Genomic DNA, 17,654 nt, shown 5'->3' on the forward strand with positions numbered 1-17,654 from the left:
ATTTTATAAATACTGGCCAGGTTAATTACCTGGATGATTTAGAGTCCTTGGATTTGAAAGAAAACCTGGGGTTTCCGACTCTGCCCCCGTATCATGTATCTTTTTCATGACTTTCCCAGTACTAGAAATAATTTTTATTTTAATAAAACAAATTAAGATGCACAATGATCCCCAGCAGTACCATCAGATCCATTGTCAGCAGGGTAACAACAACATCAAGATAATTAAACAAACAAAAACAAAAAAATGTGCCTCACATCAATTCAGTTTAAATCTAAGAAAAAAAATCCAGAGGTGGAGATGTGATCTGTAGTAGAAATATACCTTGTATCCCGGACCAAGCTGATGGATGGCAAATATCTGTGCAGGATTGAGAGCTTCACTGAAAACATAAATGGCTCCAAGCTGACCACAGAAGACTCGGTTTGCATCTGCCGTCTCTGATGAACCCAGAAAACACTTGTCATAGCTCTGAAAAACAAAGAATAATCATTAATTCAGAATGTTATTTCATAACATTAAGTATTATCTTTAATCCTTCTATGTTTTTAACTTTTGGCCTCTGTTCAAAGGGATAAAAACCCTTTTGTGGACGGAGGAAAGCAGGAGAATCTTTAACGACTGCTGGCTTCTATTTTCTTCTCCTCCAACTTCACTAACACCTTCTATATGTTCCTTCAGTCCACTCGTCTCTCAGCAGCTACATCCCTTTAATATCCTTTATCACAATCAGATCTGCCCAGCTCTGCTGTTTAAAAATGATGACAAACATTTTATCTCCAGCCTTCAAGAGAAAACAAACTGTGATAAGATCGGTGCATTTTGAGACCTGTTCTTTCACCTCTGGTTTCTTTTTTTCTGATGAGCTGCACAAGATAAAACACCTTGCCTCAAGGCCAGGTAAATGTGTAATCTCCAGCCCTACTGTAACTGCAGCAAAAAGTAGAGAACCTATGAGGAAGTAAGCATGACATGATGCTGTGAGGTCAGGCTACCTGTCCCTGGATAAATGGAAAAGTTGGAAGTTGGGCGAGTTGTGCTGGAAAAGAGCCCAAGGGCAAGTCTGCTGCAGCTGGCAAATGCAGAGGGCACACCTTATATGTTTGCCAAGATCGCAACATGAGGAAAAGCTTGAAGCAAAGCCAAAGCAATACTCGATTCCAAAGCTTTATCAGAAGCACTTGTTAGGTAGCCAAAGATGAATTACGAAAAAAAGAAATCTCTAGAAGCCATTAAAAAAAAACTGGTCCTGTGAACCCTTGTTCCATAATAAGTTGTTTATTATTAAAGACAGCATCGATAACATCCTTACATCATTGGTGTTGACATGCCATGCCATGTCGCCATAGGAGACCAGCTGACCGTTGACGTAGCAGCGGATCTCTGAGTTTCTCCAGCGGTTATAGATGTGGACGATGCTGATCATGTACCACTGGAAAAAAAAACAAAAAAAACAAAACATGAAAACAACATCAATTAGCTCAATCTGTACAGTATATCAATATTATGGTCATAATTTAGCTATATCAAACCACTTCCCTTAAAAAATCTGGCCAGATCAGATTTGCGATTTTTGAAAAGTCTAACATGCCGATTCAGATTTTGACCGATACAGATTTTATTAAAAATAACTGGTACCATAAGTTGTTATAAGATCATAAGTTACCTTTAATATTTTAACCTTATATTACTGATAGAGATAAATTAATTAGTCCCTGTGGAACAATAAAATAAAGTGGGAGATTTTCAGACCTTTGCAGACGTAGATGTGATTGGTTTTAAATCTTAGTATCGGCCAATCACCAATCTAACAAAATTAAGGAATTCTAAGGCAATCTATTGGCCAAACGATTAATCGGTACTTCCCTACAATTTATTTGATAATTTCTAATTAAACACTGAAATTAAGCATTGGCTTACAATGTTCAGAATTTAAGTATAAAATCCGAAAAACAAGATACTGGAATAAAGGAAGTCAGAAGGAGGGACAACCAGTTAAAGTTTGATAATGCAAACTTCCCATCCTCCATTGTCTTTTTCCGTACTTACCTAGACCTGGAAAATACCAACATAAAACATCTGACTTTTTCATAATATGTAAAATGTAAAAATCTCATTAGTCATTGTACTCATTTCTGTCTTTTCAGCAGGAGGAAACCTCTCAAAGTAAGGCTGCCTATGACTGCCTGTTAAAAATGAATCCCATACTTAAAAATCTTTCAGGAAGAAAATGTAAATTTCTGTGAGGTTCAGCAATCATGAGGGAGGTAATCGTTCACTTCTCCAGCCCACACTTAAACATGAACATTAACCCACACACTAACCAGACAAATGAGGGTGACATACAAATTGATCAGATGAAACCACAGGGAACTTTGTTAGGCTGTGCCAGAATTCCACTGGGTCAGCAAATACTGCAGAAGGCCATCTCATCAACCGAATGTGCGTTTGTTTACGGGCACACGCAAGGACTTGTGTGGGTGTTTTTGTCTAGGACAGCAGCAAACTGCTGACGACACGGCAGAGGGGGCCTTAATTGACAGACCTTATCGAGGCTCATCAACATTCGGTGCACCGAGCGATATAAGAAGGAGAGAGCAGCAGAACACTCTGTCTATTTGAATCAGCGGCTTAAGATTTCTAGACTGCGGGTTATCTTACCTTACGTGGTTGGAAGTCGTATTTTACACAGTGCTGGAAGCCTTTTCCTTTGGACTTCAAAGATGTCACAATAAGGCAGTTTCCCACAAAGTGAGCAGAGTAACCGATCCCTTTACTCGTGCGAAAACTGAGGAAGAACAAGAAAGAATAGTTTCTATAAAAATAAATTAGTTTAATATCAACAAACATGACCAATCCTGAAATGTCTTTGGTTTATTTACTTTTTACATAAAACAACAATTAAATGAATAAATATAAGAGCATTTACAATAAATATTTTAGGCAGCAAACACAAGGCCAAGAAGAAATCGATTTTTTCTTTTCCTTATATGTATGTATGTATGTATGTATGTATGTATGTATGTATGTATGTATGTATGTATATATATATATATATATATATATATATATATAAACACATACAAATATATACATATACACAAACATATATACGTATACATATATATACATACATATATACACATATACATGTATTATTATATTATAATATATTATATAGAGAGAGACATATACATATATATATAAGTATATACACCATGATTTCCATTTTATATGTTTTTATTTATTAGTTTGAGCTGATTATTTTTCTGTCTTCAATGGAAGGGTATGTAAACTTTCCCATCAGTTTAAAGGAGGATTCAAAGAAGATTTTGGGACTGCAACTGGAGCCGTTATCCAGGAATGAAGACATCAAACTGTGACCATCGTACCTAGAAACACCCTGCCTACCAAAGTTACTCCAAGAGTGTATTCTGGGGTTTCCATGAAAAATACTGCAGAACTACGAGTGTGGCTGAATGAAGACCCGTCAGAAAGCAAAAGAGGTTCAAAACTTCTCCACAGCAATGTAACAGAAAATTTCCAGTTATTGTAAATAACTTAAATGGATAAAACATCAAAGAGCAGGTCGTGAATGAACAGTTTAAAGAATAAAAGCTGCGAAGGAGAATGATCACTGTGTAAATATTGATTTATATATTTAATAACTCCACCGAACATGTCTGTTTGAGGAAAAAAATGCCCAGATAACCAAGGACTAGAGGTTTCTGCGATGGGTGAAAGACCATGAATGAAAACATCTAATAGTTTCAGTTTATTTAGAAATGGTTTCATAGGAGAACTGAGAAAGAAATCTGCTCCATGTCTGTTACGGCCACAGTAGGTGGCACAATCAGTATTTTAGTTTAGGATGGCCTTTATTTATTTTATATTTATTTCATATGAATGTTGGTCTGAATTTGGAAAGAGAACAGCCACTTAATTTTTCAAGCCAGTGACTTAAAACCAATTTTTCTTTTATTTCCAGGAACCCCAAGGACCATAGACTACACAATTTTAAAGAATATTACTAATCCTTTTTTCCTTTTATTTATCCCTCATAATATTTATCTTCCCACTCTCATAACATCCACGCACGGCACAGTTTCACAGCTAAGACACATTTCTGTCCTAAAATAGGCCCAGAAGGATCACACATGCTGCAAATCCGGAGAGCAGATATAAATCCCTCTTGAGCGAATCCTTGGTGTGCATTAGGAGCGCGTAAATGTGCGTTATCGTGGCCGTCACGCAGCTGCATGGGCTACTGTCAAACACGCTGCTCGAGAAAGCAGCTGCATCTGGGGGAGGATGATAAGACCTGGGCCAGAACAGAGGACGACAACCTCCCTCTCTCGCCCGTTTTTGCCATGACAACCTGACAAACGGTTACTAAGGTAACAGGATTACATCCTAACGCTTTACATGATTAGAGCTCATCTCTGTGATAGTATCCTTCCTTCAGGAGATTACGTCCTGCTTCGTTTTAATTCGTTTGTTGGTGGTAATGACTAACTTTTCTGAGTGGGGATCAGGGCAAAGGTGAATGAGGAGGCTGCTAGTTAGCATCACATCGAAAAAGGGGTTAAATTAAATAAAAGGTAAAAAGTAATGACGCGTTAAACCAGCTTACAGCTTGCTCTTACAACACTAACAGGAAGACAAGCAGGGTGCATAGGTGCACAGCAAACAGAGGCAATCAACAAACTGTACGCTGATAATGGAGTGTCTTGACATTTAAAGTTTTGCCCCAAATCAATAATCTATTTACCTTTTACCTCACTGTTTATGTCACTCTGTTCTCTCACTCAGGTTTTTACAATTTAGAGGTCTTCAACAAAAGCTCTCTTCAGAGTTTTTTTTTAATTATTTATTTTTTAACATGCATGACTCAGAAATGCAAAATCATGCTTTGAATAAAAGTTTTTGGTTACTTTTAGCAAGTAGGATTGCATACATCCATTGTGAAAACACCTCAGGTCTAATATTACATGGAAAAGCTCTTCTTTCAGCTTGTATAGAGAGATCAATCCCCGAAACTAGAGCTGAATTTATTGCTCTATTAAAAATAATCTAATTAACTTCAAACTTTAAAAAATGCTAAATTGAACACATTATCTTGGAATTTTTGGGGGCTGCTGCCCCTGCATCCCTAGGGTTAGCTACCTACATGTTGACTAGAAGCACAGAAAATGCTCATAACAAATATATATAAATACCTTAGCTTTTATAATGATGTCATTATCCTCCTGATCACCACTGAAAAAAGTTCTATATTTGTAATAGTCATTTTAAGATAACCTACTATTCATAAATGAGAGAAAGCTCAGCCATATTGTTGCACATCTTCTATACAAAGAAAGTTAAGGCCATTCTTTTCTATTGTGAAGCCTAACTTCATAATAGAAAAGAGTAGACAAATCCTGAAGCAGCAACAAAATAATTTCATCTTAATTTGTGAAATATCTCTTACATTTCATGTTTTTATTTTAACTAAACCATATGGACATCAATCATCATAGAGCTCAAAACCTTTGTAGTGATTAAAATATTCCACTGAGATACGATACGGAAATTGAAATGATCAGCCACATATATCATGTAAACAGCAGGCAATAGGATCTTTAAAACGCTTTAGTAGAGAACTAAAAAAATGTATCCAATAAATATTTGAATGTACTTCAAATATGTTCATGATTTTAAAAATGAATGGACAACATACTATAAAAATCTACCATAAGGTCTACAGAGAATCTTCTAGGGATTATATATTCTTTCAACTTTATCCTATTTGGTCCCAATTCAAATATTAACTTCAATGAATATGACTGAGAGTTTTGTTGAAGAGGAGAACAAAGTGGTAAGAAAATATAAAAGTTTTTATCATTAAAACAAACATGAAAATACTTTTTTCCTTCTACTCTGCAATTTTACACATCTTTGTTGTAATATTTTGCATAAAATCTAAGGAGATTCAAAGAGTTCGCTGTGAGGATGCATGTTTAATTTAATAGACCTTTTGCTTTTGTAAAGAAAGAGTAACTTAATATTGTTCCATGAAGCAGCAGATCCAGATAAAAAGGTTTAAAAAAGCTGTATAAATTCAGTAAAAAAAAAAAAAACTTTCTTAATTGTATTTTTATCCCCATGACACATTTTTCTTTTTTTTCCCAGTTTTATTTCTGTAAAGAGCTTTAAGACAACATTTTTTGTACATTGACTCAATATTGACAAATATCTAAATATTGAAAAACACTACAGTTGTTTCATGTTGTTTCCTGCATAGAAGGAAGGAGGTAAAATGTGTTTGCATAATTTATAATTAAGCAAATTGCAAAAAGAAACAAGTGCTAGTGTTGCATGATCATATTTTGGTAACTATTGAATAATATATAATTTTTTAAACAAACAAGACAAAGTAAACGTTATCTGAATTTAGGTTTTTCTTTTTTCAAACAAATTTATTCAGCTTCATCATTGAGCCGTCGAGACCTTTCAGTGAGAGACGTTAAAGTATTTTTAATACTACTTAATCCAGATGGCTCATACAAACACCATGAAATGTAATTAACTATAAAACCTTGTAAATACCTGTGAAACGATTCTGACAGGTTTCAGGTCAAACCTTATAAAATATATAAACATAATAAACCTATTATTTTATATTTAAATTTTTCAGCAATCACTTTCAGATTGTATTTAGAAATTATGGTTTACAAGTTCATACTGGCCTCCCTTTAGAAATACAGTGTTAGAATGCTTTAATGACCGAGTTAAGAAAATATTCATCACATATATTCTTAAACTAAAAGCTAAACTTAACATCCAAAGCTAAAGAAAATCACAGCCGCAGTTTTTAGTCATGCATGTCTTTTATTGTGTAGCCAATATCTCTTCTCAGTAATTCTTTCACCTTTTGTGGATGAAAAAGACTAATTGTGTGCACATTATACTTCCATCATCTGCCATGCTTAAAAGATTTACATTACAGGAAATAACAGAGCTAAAAATCAATCAACTAATTATTGTTGTGGAAAGTATCAGACTTTACTTTCTGCTTTGTGCAGAAGCTTCCTTTAATCCAACTATCTTTTTGTCAACCTGGACACATGAAAGGCTTAAAACTCTCCTTTTGATAAAGCTTATAGTTAGAGTGGCTCAGGTTATTCAGAGCTATCTCTATATTTATACTGCTATAGGTTTAGACTTCTGGAGGACATAGGGATCCCTTTTTCATCATGCTGCTTCATTCTATCTCTATTCTCCCACTCTGCAGAATCTGTTACAGTAGTTCAATCTCTAACATTATGCTCTCTCTGCTTTTTCTCATAGTAGCTTCATCTGGTCTGTTCTGATTGGCTGTGACTCTATTCTGGAGAGAAATATCAGCTTTGCTGCTACCATCAACACCTTTGTTTATAGATGTTGGCACTTTGCCTGTTTTTCAGTGTAGTCCTGTTTCTCTGACTGCGACTAAATGCATGTGCTCTTTTTCATTCTCTGACATGGGAGCTGGCTGTGAGGTCGTCTGTCTGGCTGTGTGTTTCCAGGATGGGGCCGCCTGTAGAGCTGGTGGACTGTTGCCTTTTGTATCTCTGCTTCTTTTTCTATGTCTGCTTCTATCCCCTTGAACCCCAGTCACCCTCGGCAGATAGCAGCTCACACTGAGCCTGGTTCTGCTGGAGGCGTTTTCCTCTCTACAGTCACTATAACCATGCTCTGTGCGAAGGATTGCCTTTGAGCCAATGAGTCAATGCAATCAATTGGATTTCCTTAGATAGAAAACTTTGAATCAATCTGATTGTATGATCTTGTTGAATTATCTCTGTAAAGAGCCTTGAGATGACATGTGTTGCAAATTGGCGCTATATAAATAAACTGAATTGAACTGAATTGAAAGTCAACCCAGCCTCTTCATTCAGATGTGGTGTTATTTTTGCATTATTTGATTTATGAATCAGTTTCAATAGCAAGGGTTATTTTGAGGGGAAAAAAAGGCATCACTGGACGCTAAAAAATAGACATGGTAAAAAAAAAAAAAAGGTTTAAAAAAAAAGATTTATGTATTTTGTTCTTTAAGACCAAGCTTGTTACAATTATATAATGCTGTAAGTGGAAAAAGAGATAAAAACATACATTTGATAACATTTATTTTACAAAATCAAAGTTTCCCTTTAGTTCCGGTTTAAGTACAGGGGTGTTTCAACTCACCAGTAGAGGTACGGTTTGTCTTTGTCCACGTTTATGTTGTTGAGCGGATCTTGTCTGAACCAGGTGTTGATAGTAAATCCATTTTGGTACGGCCACTTGGCAATTGGTGGCAATGCTATAGCCTGGTAAGGGATACACAAAACACCTCGTTTAACAACAACGCAACAAACATGCAATTAAAGTGGATCTCAAAAGTATGCAGACAGCTATTGATAGGCCAGGTTAATAATAATAATAATAAGGGAAATTAAATAGAATGTAAATAATGATACATAAATGTCATTATTAAATATTAAATCATAACTGATAAATATAGAACATTATATAATATGCATGGTGTACAAATCAACTACCAGGCGATTTTTGAGCTGATTAAAAAAAATAAACATTGAAATTATTCAATTTTCTACAGAATGCGCTAAAATCTATTATAGTAAATTGAATTGTTTAGTCATAAACCTAAACAGCTTTGATGGTATTTACTCATCTCAATCCTTTATATAAATCCATAATGAGTCATCATCCAGAAGATCTAAATGCACAGAGGTATCATTCAGCAGAGGGTTACAGAAAAAGGAACACAGCAATAAATATTCAAACATTTCAGCCTGTGACCCCAAAAAACAACAAAGCATCAGACTGGGGCCCCCCTGAAAATACATATACTGTATTTACCTTGAATTTATTTATACATTTAAAATTCATTTTAAACTAAATGCATTTTACTTTGTCAATAAATCATTGAATCCATCATGTTAAATGTTTTTTTAGTTATACAAATACAAAATCAATTATTATTTTTTGCTTTTTACAATTACTATTATTTAATATTTGAATCATGGATTAGATTTAAAAAGTAAATAAATACATTTGACATCTTAAATTAAACTTACTTCATGAGGTATTCACATTGATGTTTAAGATATATTACCTATATACCAAAGGAATCACATCCCAATAACTATTAAAACTATCTTCCAACCCACTTAATGGATCACGACACCCCCGGGGGTCCGGACTACCACTTTTGGAACCCCAGCTCTAAATGATACATTCACTGACATTTCTTTTCATGCCTTTTACATGTGCAACAGCTCATGTTTTAATTTAGCACTGAAAATGTTTTTTTTAGGGTTAGAAAACAGAATGTGTAGCATAAAAAAGATTTTTTAGGAAATGTAATCATCTAAAAATAAAAAGAGCTTCCAACCAAACATGAACACATTAAAATTCCCCTTTCACCCCAGCTCAATGGCAATGGTCTATCTGACAAACACAAGAAATATACAAACTGTTAAGAACTGCTGCCAACAGGCCTTAAGCAAAACTAAAGCAGCTGCCAAAATATCTAAAACAATTTTCCCCAACATATTACCCATCTTGAAAGAAACACCATACTCCCTGTGGGTTCATTTTCTAAGAGTGAAACTGGAAGTTTTGTGAGGATGGATGAAATGAAATGCAGTTTTGACCCCAAACTCTAAGCCATTTGCTATTAAGGTAAAATTGAAGAGGGATTTGATCCATCCTAATCAACCAAAAAAAGGGCTTCAAGGGGAGAAAAAAAAAAAAAAAAAAGACGTACTAGACGTACTAGAATGAAAGCAGTAGAAAAGAAATGCACTCAAAATCTGACAGATCTTGAAAGCTTTGGCAGGATAGAGTGAGTAAAACATGTTAAAGATTAAAAAAAGCTAACAGACTTCAAAAAAAAAAAAGACTGCAGACTAAAACTGAAGGAAAAGGTGCTTTAAGAAGGTTTAATACAATGCAAATGTTTGCAACCAGGTTTTTTAATAAGTTTTTTATTTTGTTTATGTAAAAATAAATCAAATATTACACAGTTTTGAAGGATAATCATGTTTCTTACGTAACCAATAAATCTGACACTTTAACAGGATGCTGTACACTTTTGAGATTCACTGTATGACCATCATAAGTACAAAATGTTTATATTTTTTTGGTGGAATGTATGGACCGAAGGTTTACATGAAGTGAAAGGAAATGAAGGTATTAAGAAGCTAAAAGAATAAATCTACAAAAAAGGAAAGAGTTGCAAGTGTCTCACCGCTGCACTGCGTCCGGGGAAGTTGAAGAACGTGTCAGGGCCGTGCCTCTGAGGCATCTGGTTCAACACTGACAACAGCTTGATTGCGTGTCTTGGCTGGAAGAGGAGACGAGAAAGTAAATTCAGTCCTGATTACATCACAAAAGCTGTCCATCAGAGGGAGAGCAGAGAGACACTGTTCAAAAAAAAAAAAGAGAAATAACTGTGTGGCTTCAAATCTCTACCGCAAACACCGTGGATCAATGAGTCTTCAATCACCTCCTCCCTCCCTCAATAACAACCCCTCAATACCATGGTGCCCCTTAATCGATCTGTCCCCTGAGAGGTCTGCTGAGGGAGGAGGAATGGGAATGCACAAGGAAATGGGGGCAACGTGGACGGGGTGACGATCGTTATTGGACAGCGGAGGAGCTGTGAAAGAGCTGACGGTACGGACCGTCGATCAGTGACCAGAGGTGGTCGAGCGTGGTCATGCATCAGCTCCTCTAAAGGGTCAATTAATGGAGAAGGACAACGTTTTTTTTTTAGGTAAATCTATATGAAAAGAAATCAAAGTTATTTGAAAAAATATTTTAGAAATTCACTTCAAAAAGTTATTGCATAGATTCAAATAACATGGTGCTACATTTCAACTGTTTACTGTTTATTAATTTTGGTCATTATGGCTCACGGTCAGTGATCAATCCACTCAATCCATGCCTCTGTCTCACCCGATTCACTGTAAAGGCACCTGACTGATAATTTTCTATGTATATATATATATATATATATATATATATACACACAAAATAATCAGTCAGGCGCCTTTACAGTGAATCAACCCATCAATTCTGATTTTCATAATTTTCAATGATAATGCAAAATCTAGCTATTTTTTTATTTCAGGCCACACAATGTGCTCTAATGCTGATCTTAGTTTAGAAATGGCTTAACACAAGGAATTTGACCTTTGCAGCCATTAGCTGGATACGTCTTTGTATTCTCTTAGAACGCTCCCTGTAGATGGAGTCCATGTGAATCTTCCCCAGCCTCTTCAGTGGGCTCAGATTAACAATCCTCTCAAAGCTGCACTTATCTCTGTTTACAGTGCACTTTCTACCACAAAATTTATTTTTGCTTGTTTTTTTTTCATACTGTGCTACACTGTAGGTAAAATAGCTCGGTGAACCTAACCTTTCTTTAAAAATGACCTTTTGGAACCTATCCCACTTAAGGAGGGCTTTTGTCCATGCCTGTCTGCTGGACAACAATCAGCTCAATCATTACATACAGTTTGAGTTCAAAACGGTATTTTTAACTAGTCCTCTTTTCTAATAAACTGAATCTCATTAGCTGTCCACCAAATAATAAAAAAAACACTTGAAATACAGTTCAAAACTGTTCAACTAATCTATGAGTTTCACTTCTAGGTTAGGATTTTTTTTATATTGTATGTATTAATGTGCAGCTGAAATTAGTGAAACATTCCCATTTCTACAAAGCTTTGAGAGAATACAATTCTGCAAAAGAGGATTACAAATCTGCATTAAATCAAACAGGAAATTTCAATGTTTTCTAATGACCTCTTCTGCCAAATCTGACCCAACAAGGACAGTAATGAAATTCGTACCTTGTTCTACTGGCATTCCTGGAAAAGAAATTTAAAATGTTCAGATTTCAGCCTGATCAAGGGTGGACCAATCAAAGTAGACAAAGAGTAAAGGGTTTTTGGAAATGGGGGTTGGGATCCTGGGTTGTTTCTACTTTTACTGGAAATCTGTAAATACACAGATTTAGAAACCCTGCATTGGCTGTTTTCACATGGACTTTCACCTCATAAAAACATCTTTGCACAGCTCAGTTTTAAACCCTCTCTTCTAAAGCTGTGAGACCAAGTGGCCGGCAGCTGAGCTAATCGGTAAACTACAGGGAGCGGGTCAGATTACGACAACAGGAAGCCTGTCTGATCTTAAACTAATCACTTTTCATTCCCAGCACCAGGAGTAATCTCATTAACAGGTTCTAGTACAGTGGCTCAAACAGAAAGACGCTATAAGGTATAAGATCATATGAAAAACAAAGATGCAGAGTGAAGGATGATTCAGATTATTTGCAGAAATTAGAAAAAGGAAACTTTCCATCTCTATCTGAAAAGTTAGGTTTTGCATTGGTGCCTGTGGAGAGCGGCGGTTATACAACCTGTCAGAAGGAAGAAAGAAAAAACAGCGTGCCCTTGAGCAAAACCGTTTAATTCAATGGAGCTGTTCTGTGTTTAGAAACAGAATAGTAGTTACATATAAAGGGAGTCTGAGTATATTGAACTGCACTAAATGTTTCACCTTCACACCTGATTGGGCTGTCACTGCTATTTTCATCAAGCTTCTAATACTCCTAATGCCAATAACGCAGTCCCTCCTCCGCTGCTGCCATCAAGCCAATTACAAGAGAGAGGGAGGAAGAAAAGCCCCTCCATACCCCCCCCCCCACCCAAAAAAAACACCTTAACAAAAACACAAATAACTCTTGTCTCTACATTCACTTACAAATCAATGCAGACAGATACACAGCAAACAAAAACACAAGCGCATCCTCTTTTATTCAAGTCTATTAGCACAATAATCCCATTAAGTGACACCCAGACTAATCACACCACAGACTCTTTCTGTATAATTAATCTCATTTGGAATAAATTTAGCTTTGACCACTATTGTAAATGGATAAAAGAGTCCTAGAATCAGAGGAAAATCTAATTTAAAGGCAGTAAGAAGACAAAGACATACAAGTAAAACTGAAAGAAAATAAAGAAATATATACAAAGGTGTTACATTTTCGTTAAAGTGCCCTTTAAGAAACCCAAGGACTGTGATTTATGTGTTACATGCCTTCATTTCTAGTCCTTCACCCATCATCACCGACACATTATTCATGTTGAACGGATTGATTTATATAGGTCGGACTGCACTTTATTATTATAGAGCGTTTCTTTAAAGAATTATGCATGAAAATCTGTCCTGTTTAACCAACATTATGTCTCTTAAAAGAAGAAAACGGTATATGGAAAAGCACAATTTGATAAAGTCTGGATAACTAAACCCCAGAATCCCAGCCACCAGCTCCTTATGGAGATGCCTGTTCAGATCTGTCATTTTGAAGATGAGTAATTTTTTTTACTAACAATTAGTGTACTTAACAAAAAAAATATACAGTTATGCTTTATAATTAAACATTAAATACTTTTAATACTTTAAATATTCCTAATAATATAATTGTATAATTGGTCTTCTTATTGCCTTTGATGAATGAATTTGAAAGATGTTGGGAAGAAATGCTGATATTAGTTCGATGTGACAGTGTCAGTGACTTCATATATTATTATTTAACAATTTGTAGTTTTAGTTAAAAAAAAAAAAAACTCAAGAAAAAACTTCTTAGGATTTTAGAAATAATATTCCTTGAATTTATCATTTACGTCTACAGTTCCCTACTGCTTACTACTGCTTTTTGCTTTTAAACTAATAATACTTCAGGCAACTATACGTTTCTGCGCAGGAACTGCACCAACTTACCCAGATGCCATTTTCTCCTCTCAGCATGCTGAAGAGAAGCTTCAGTTCCTTGACTGTGATGCTGTAACTAGCCAGGACTCCCAGCATATCCACCAGGAGGTCTGAGGAAACACAAGAGCAGAAAGTTATGGCTATCTCTGTGTGTGTGATGAGGTCCTAAACTTGGTTCAACAGTTCATATACAAGGAGAGGCTGTATCCGAACATCCGCCCTTAAATCCCTCAATCACTATATAGAGTGGGGAATATATAGTGGAGTTTATAATGAACACAGTTACAGATGATCACTATTTTTCACTCCGTGTTGGTCACATGACTCAGGCTCCATCCCCTCTCACCCCCAAGACAGATCCTATGACCTTTTGCAAGGTGAGCTTTTGCAAAGCATTTTGGGATACATCTGCTTGTCTACTGACCACGGATCTACACTGCTTGTCTTGAGTCCACTACTCTTTCACCCACTAAACATTCGGACACTCATCTAAAATGGAGTAGCCTCTTTATAGTGCTATATATAGGGATTAGGGCGGATGTTTGGACAGAGCCGGAGTTAAAAAAAAATCCTTCATTCAGATAAACTAGTAACACTAACTCAGTCAAACTACTATCAAAAGATAGTAGTTTGAAGGCTATAAGTCAAATTAGGGTTTGCTGCATTTTCATCCCTACCTTTTTTCATGTTATTTCCCAACATTTTACAGATGTGTATAAGATTATTTATCTCATTAGTTAAGGCATTTTGTTTTTACACAACACCAGAAAACATCTCATCGCATTTTTAAAAGGAAATGTATTGCTTTATCATTTTTCAAATATTGTATTTTCCTAATTGCTGTTCAGATTACTGTTTGGGCTGAACGACTGATTTAAATATGATCAATTAAAGGCTTTTATATCACCTAAAAAAATCTAAGCCACAAACTACTCTCAGGTGTTTCTTATATTACAGTAACCATAAAAATCATCACTTTTAAATGGTAAAGTGACCATTTATTAATGTTTAACAGCTGTTTTATGGATGTTTGATCATTTATAAACTGCATCTAAACCTTTAATAAAAAATAAATGGATCACTTTACCCTACCATATTAATTTCCCCCTAACATCAGTGGGCTTGATACCTTAATGAACTATTTACTTTTAATAAAACGTTTATGTGCAGTTTATAAATGAATTAAACATTAATAAAAGTGGTATTGATTGTGATGTTTTTCAGTTGATAATGGACCCAGGGAAAAGTAGTCGCTAATCTCATGGAGACTAATGGGGATCCTTAAATAAATAAACAAAATGATTAAATGTTCTCTCATGCCATTTATAAATTTATATCATTTATAAATGATGGTGCTGATGGTTATTGTAATGTGTAACCCTTATTAATAATCAAAATATGGTAAAAGGAATTGACTAAGAATAACACTTTCAAAGAACATACAGATGTTTCTTGTTTTGTTATTTTTTTTACTTGTAAAAACTAAAACCCAATGCATAAATGCATTACAAAGTTCAGGAGAAGACTGATCAGCATCCCTTCCCTGTTAGGCTCTGCTCAAGCCCCACAGCCTTGAATGCCTTTGAGTTTCCTCAAAAATTAGTTATTTTTCTTATATTTATCCAGAATAAAACTCCATATCATTCATGCCTCCAATACATTTGGATTTAAGATTATTGAAATCCAACTCAGTAGCCTGTTTGCGATAGTAAATAAAGAAATTATTAAAACCTAAGTGTTCTTTCACATAAAAGTACTTTAAATTATAACATTCTCAACAAATATAAGAAGAAGAAATATAAGAGAATACATTTTTTCTTATAATCACAGGGCAGCTTCTTTGTTAATACATTTATTTTGTTGGTTTATTTTGGTAATAAACCTTTAATGTCTTTTAGACTGAAATGTCTCCTTGCAAAAACCTGAATATTGACCATTTTCTACAAATAATCCAATTCAAGTTGGGCCATATTACAAAAAAAATCCTTACAGTTTTGTCAGGGGAAATTTGTTGCTCTAAGCAAAAGATTAATTCAATCCTAAATTAACTGGAGTTGGCATCAAAGTGCATGAAACATTCACCATAACCATCAAATGAAAGCTTCATTTAATATAAAATGCAAAATTTATTATAAATGAATATTAATCTTAAAATAAAGGTAATAATAACCCTAGAAATTTAAATTGCAGCAACTCATTTAATATACATACATGATCCTAAATGATAAATGACCAAATGCTCTCAGCTTCATATCTAAAATGACTTCTTGTTGGGTTGAAACTATTTGATAATTTCACTTTAGTAGAATGATAGCATACTTTAGCATATCTGCAATAAATCAGGGATATTTCTAGATGACCTCCCTGCTGCATCGACCTTCACTTCGCACAAACAACATTAGCAGAGTAGCTATGGCGGAGGCAGAGCATTCAGCCTCTGCAGAGTGAAAGAGTCTGCTCAGAGAAGTGCTCCTCTTGGTGGATATGAAGAGTGTCCCCACCATGATTCATTAACCAGAATCCAGCTACTGGGAATAGAGGAGAAAGGCTAGCTCGCTGAGGTGCTTGATTAGAGAGCAAAATGCAATACAAAATGTCCCAGATTTACCCTCAGGGTCCCTAGAGCTCCAGTTTTGGTACAATAAATCCATATAGGTCATTTTAAATAGTTTCAGGAAAAAGTCAGAAATCCTAGTTAGAAAAGAGAGCTGGTGAGAACTGGCAGTAAACTGATGCAGCTATGTATAAAACATATTCTCTAGCAGCGGTGGATAGGACAGAGAGGACATGGACAGTTAAGTGTGTGGATGAGCATGCTGAGATGTTATTAAAGGGAAGCCAAGGTCGATGCAGTAATGCAGAGAAAAGACTGGAAGGGTAAAGTCCCTCTACATACTGGTTCACATACATTAGATGTGAAAAATGATTCTAGGCAAGTTTAGTGCATATTAAACATAATGAAAGATTTTCTATAAGAAAAAGATTGAAGATTTTACCCATCAACAGGATGAAAAAAAAAAAAAACTGTATGCTGCTTATTGGAAACACCGTTTGGGTTTTATTTGTTCTGCAGATACAGTAAAATCCAATATTAAAGGCAGGTGTTTGTGTTATTCTAAAAGGCGCTGATGGAAAAATCCTTCTTCCTTGTGTGAAATTTCTACTCCACCAGTAGCAGCTTGAAAACATGGCTCCAGCACCTAAACTCTTTAAACAAATAATATGAAGATGTGTGATTTTATTTGCTACTTTTTGTGTTTTACCATATGTTAAATAAAACATGTAGAGTATATCCTTTATCTGCTATGGTATAGTGGCGCTGGCAGCTTTGGGTATTGTTTGGTCATAATAATACAGGCCTAATATTCCTTACAAACAGATGTTTTCCTGTTCTGAGGTCATCCACCACGTACAGCAAAAACACAATATAGACTCCGAATGGAGGTTATGTTGGATAAGGGTTTAAGAATGCTCCATTAAATACATTGTAGCTTAAAATTATGCTTTTTGTTTAATGACCATGTAAAGAGTAGGGGTGAGTATCGGGATGGGTGTTGCGATAGGAAATGTGTCACGATACGTGGGTGACAATACGATATTATCACAATTAGGGCTGCAACTAGCTTTTATTTTGCAAATCAATTAATCTGTTGATTACTTTTCCATTAATTGATTAATAATCATATACCGTAGCCAACATGTTCTTTAAAGAAGATTTTTACTAAATTCAACCAGGTGAAACTCAAACTTTTCCAGTTTGGAGTCCAGAATAGAGCATATTGAGGAAGATTTTTAGTTTTAACCATAAATGCAAAATGTATTTTTTCTTTTTTACAATC

General features: G+C 35.2%; 1 protein-coding gene across 3 annotated transcripts in view; it reads right to left on the reverse strand.

The window, feature by feature from the left end:
• Positions 1 to 17,654, reverse strand: part of LOC107088131 (neurobeachin-like) — a 142,538-nt gene that overhangs the window by 75,463 nt on the left and 49,421 nt on the right. For all 3 annotated transcript variants that reach the window (XM_015380081.1, XM_015380080.1, XM_015380079.1), the window contains exons 3-8: positions 13,825 to 13,925; positions 10,280 to 10,375; positions 8,212 to 8,333; positions 2,662 to 2,788; positions 1,313 to 1,432; positions 325 to 471 (exon numbers count right to left, since the gene is read on the reverse strand). In XM_015380081.1, the coding sequence (XP_015235567.1) occupies positions 325 to 471; positions 1,313 to 1,432; positions 2,662 to 2,788; positions 8,212 to 8,333; positions 10,280 to 10,375; positions 13,825 to 13,925 (713 nt within the window). The remainder of the gene's footprint in view (positions 1 to 324; positions 472 to 1,312; positions 1,433 to 2,661; positions 2,789 to 8,211; positions 8,334 to 10,279; positions 10,376 to 13,824; positions 13,926 to 17,654) is intronic.

Source organism: Cyprinodon variegatus, unplaced genomic scaffold (assembly GCF_000732505.1).
Source record: "Cyprinodon variegatus isolate N-32 unplaced genomic scaffold, C_variegatus-1.0 Scaffold207, whole genome shotgun sequence".
NCBI lineage: Eukaryota > Metazoa > Chordata > Actinopteri > Cyprinodontiformes > Cyprinodontidae > Cyprinodon > Cyprinodon variegatus.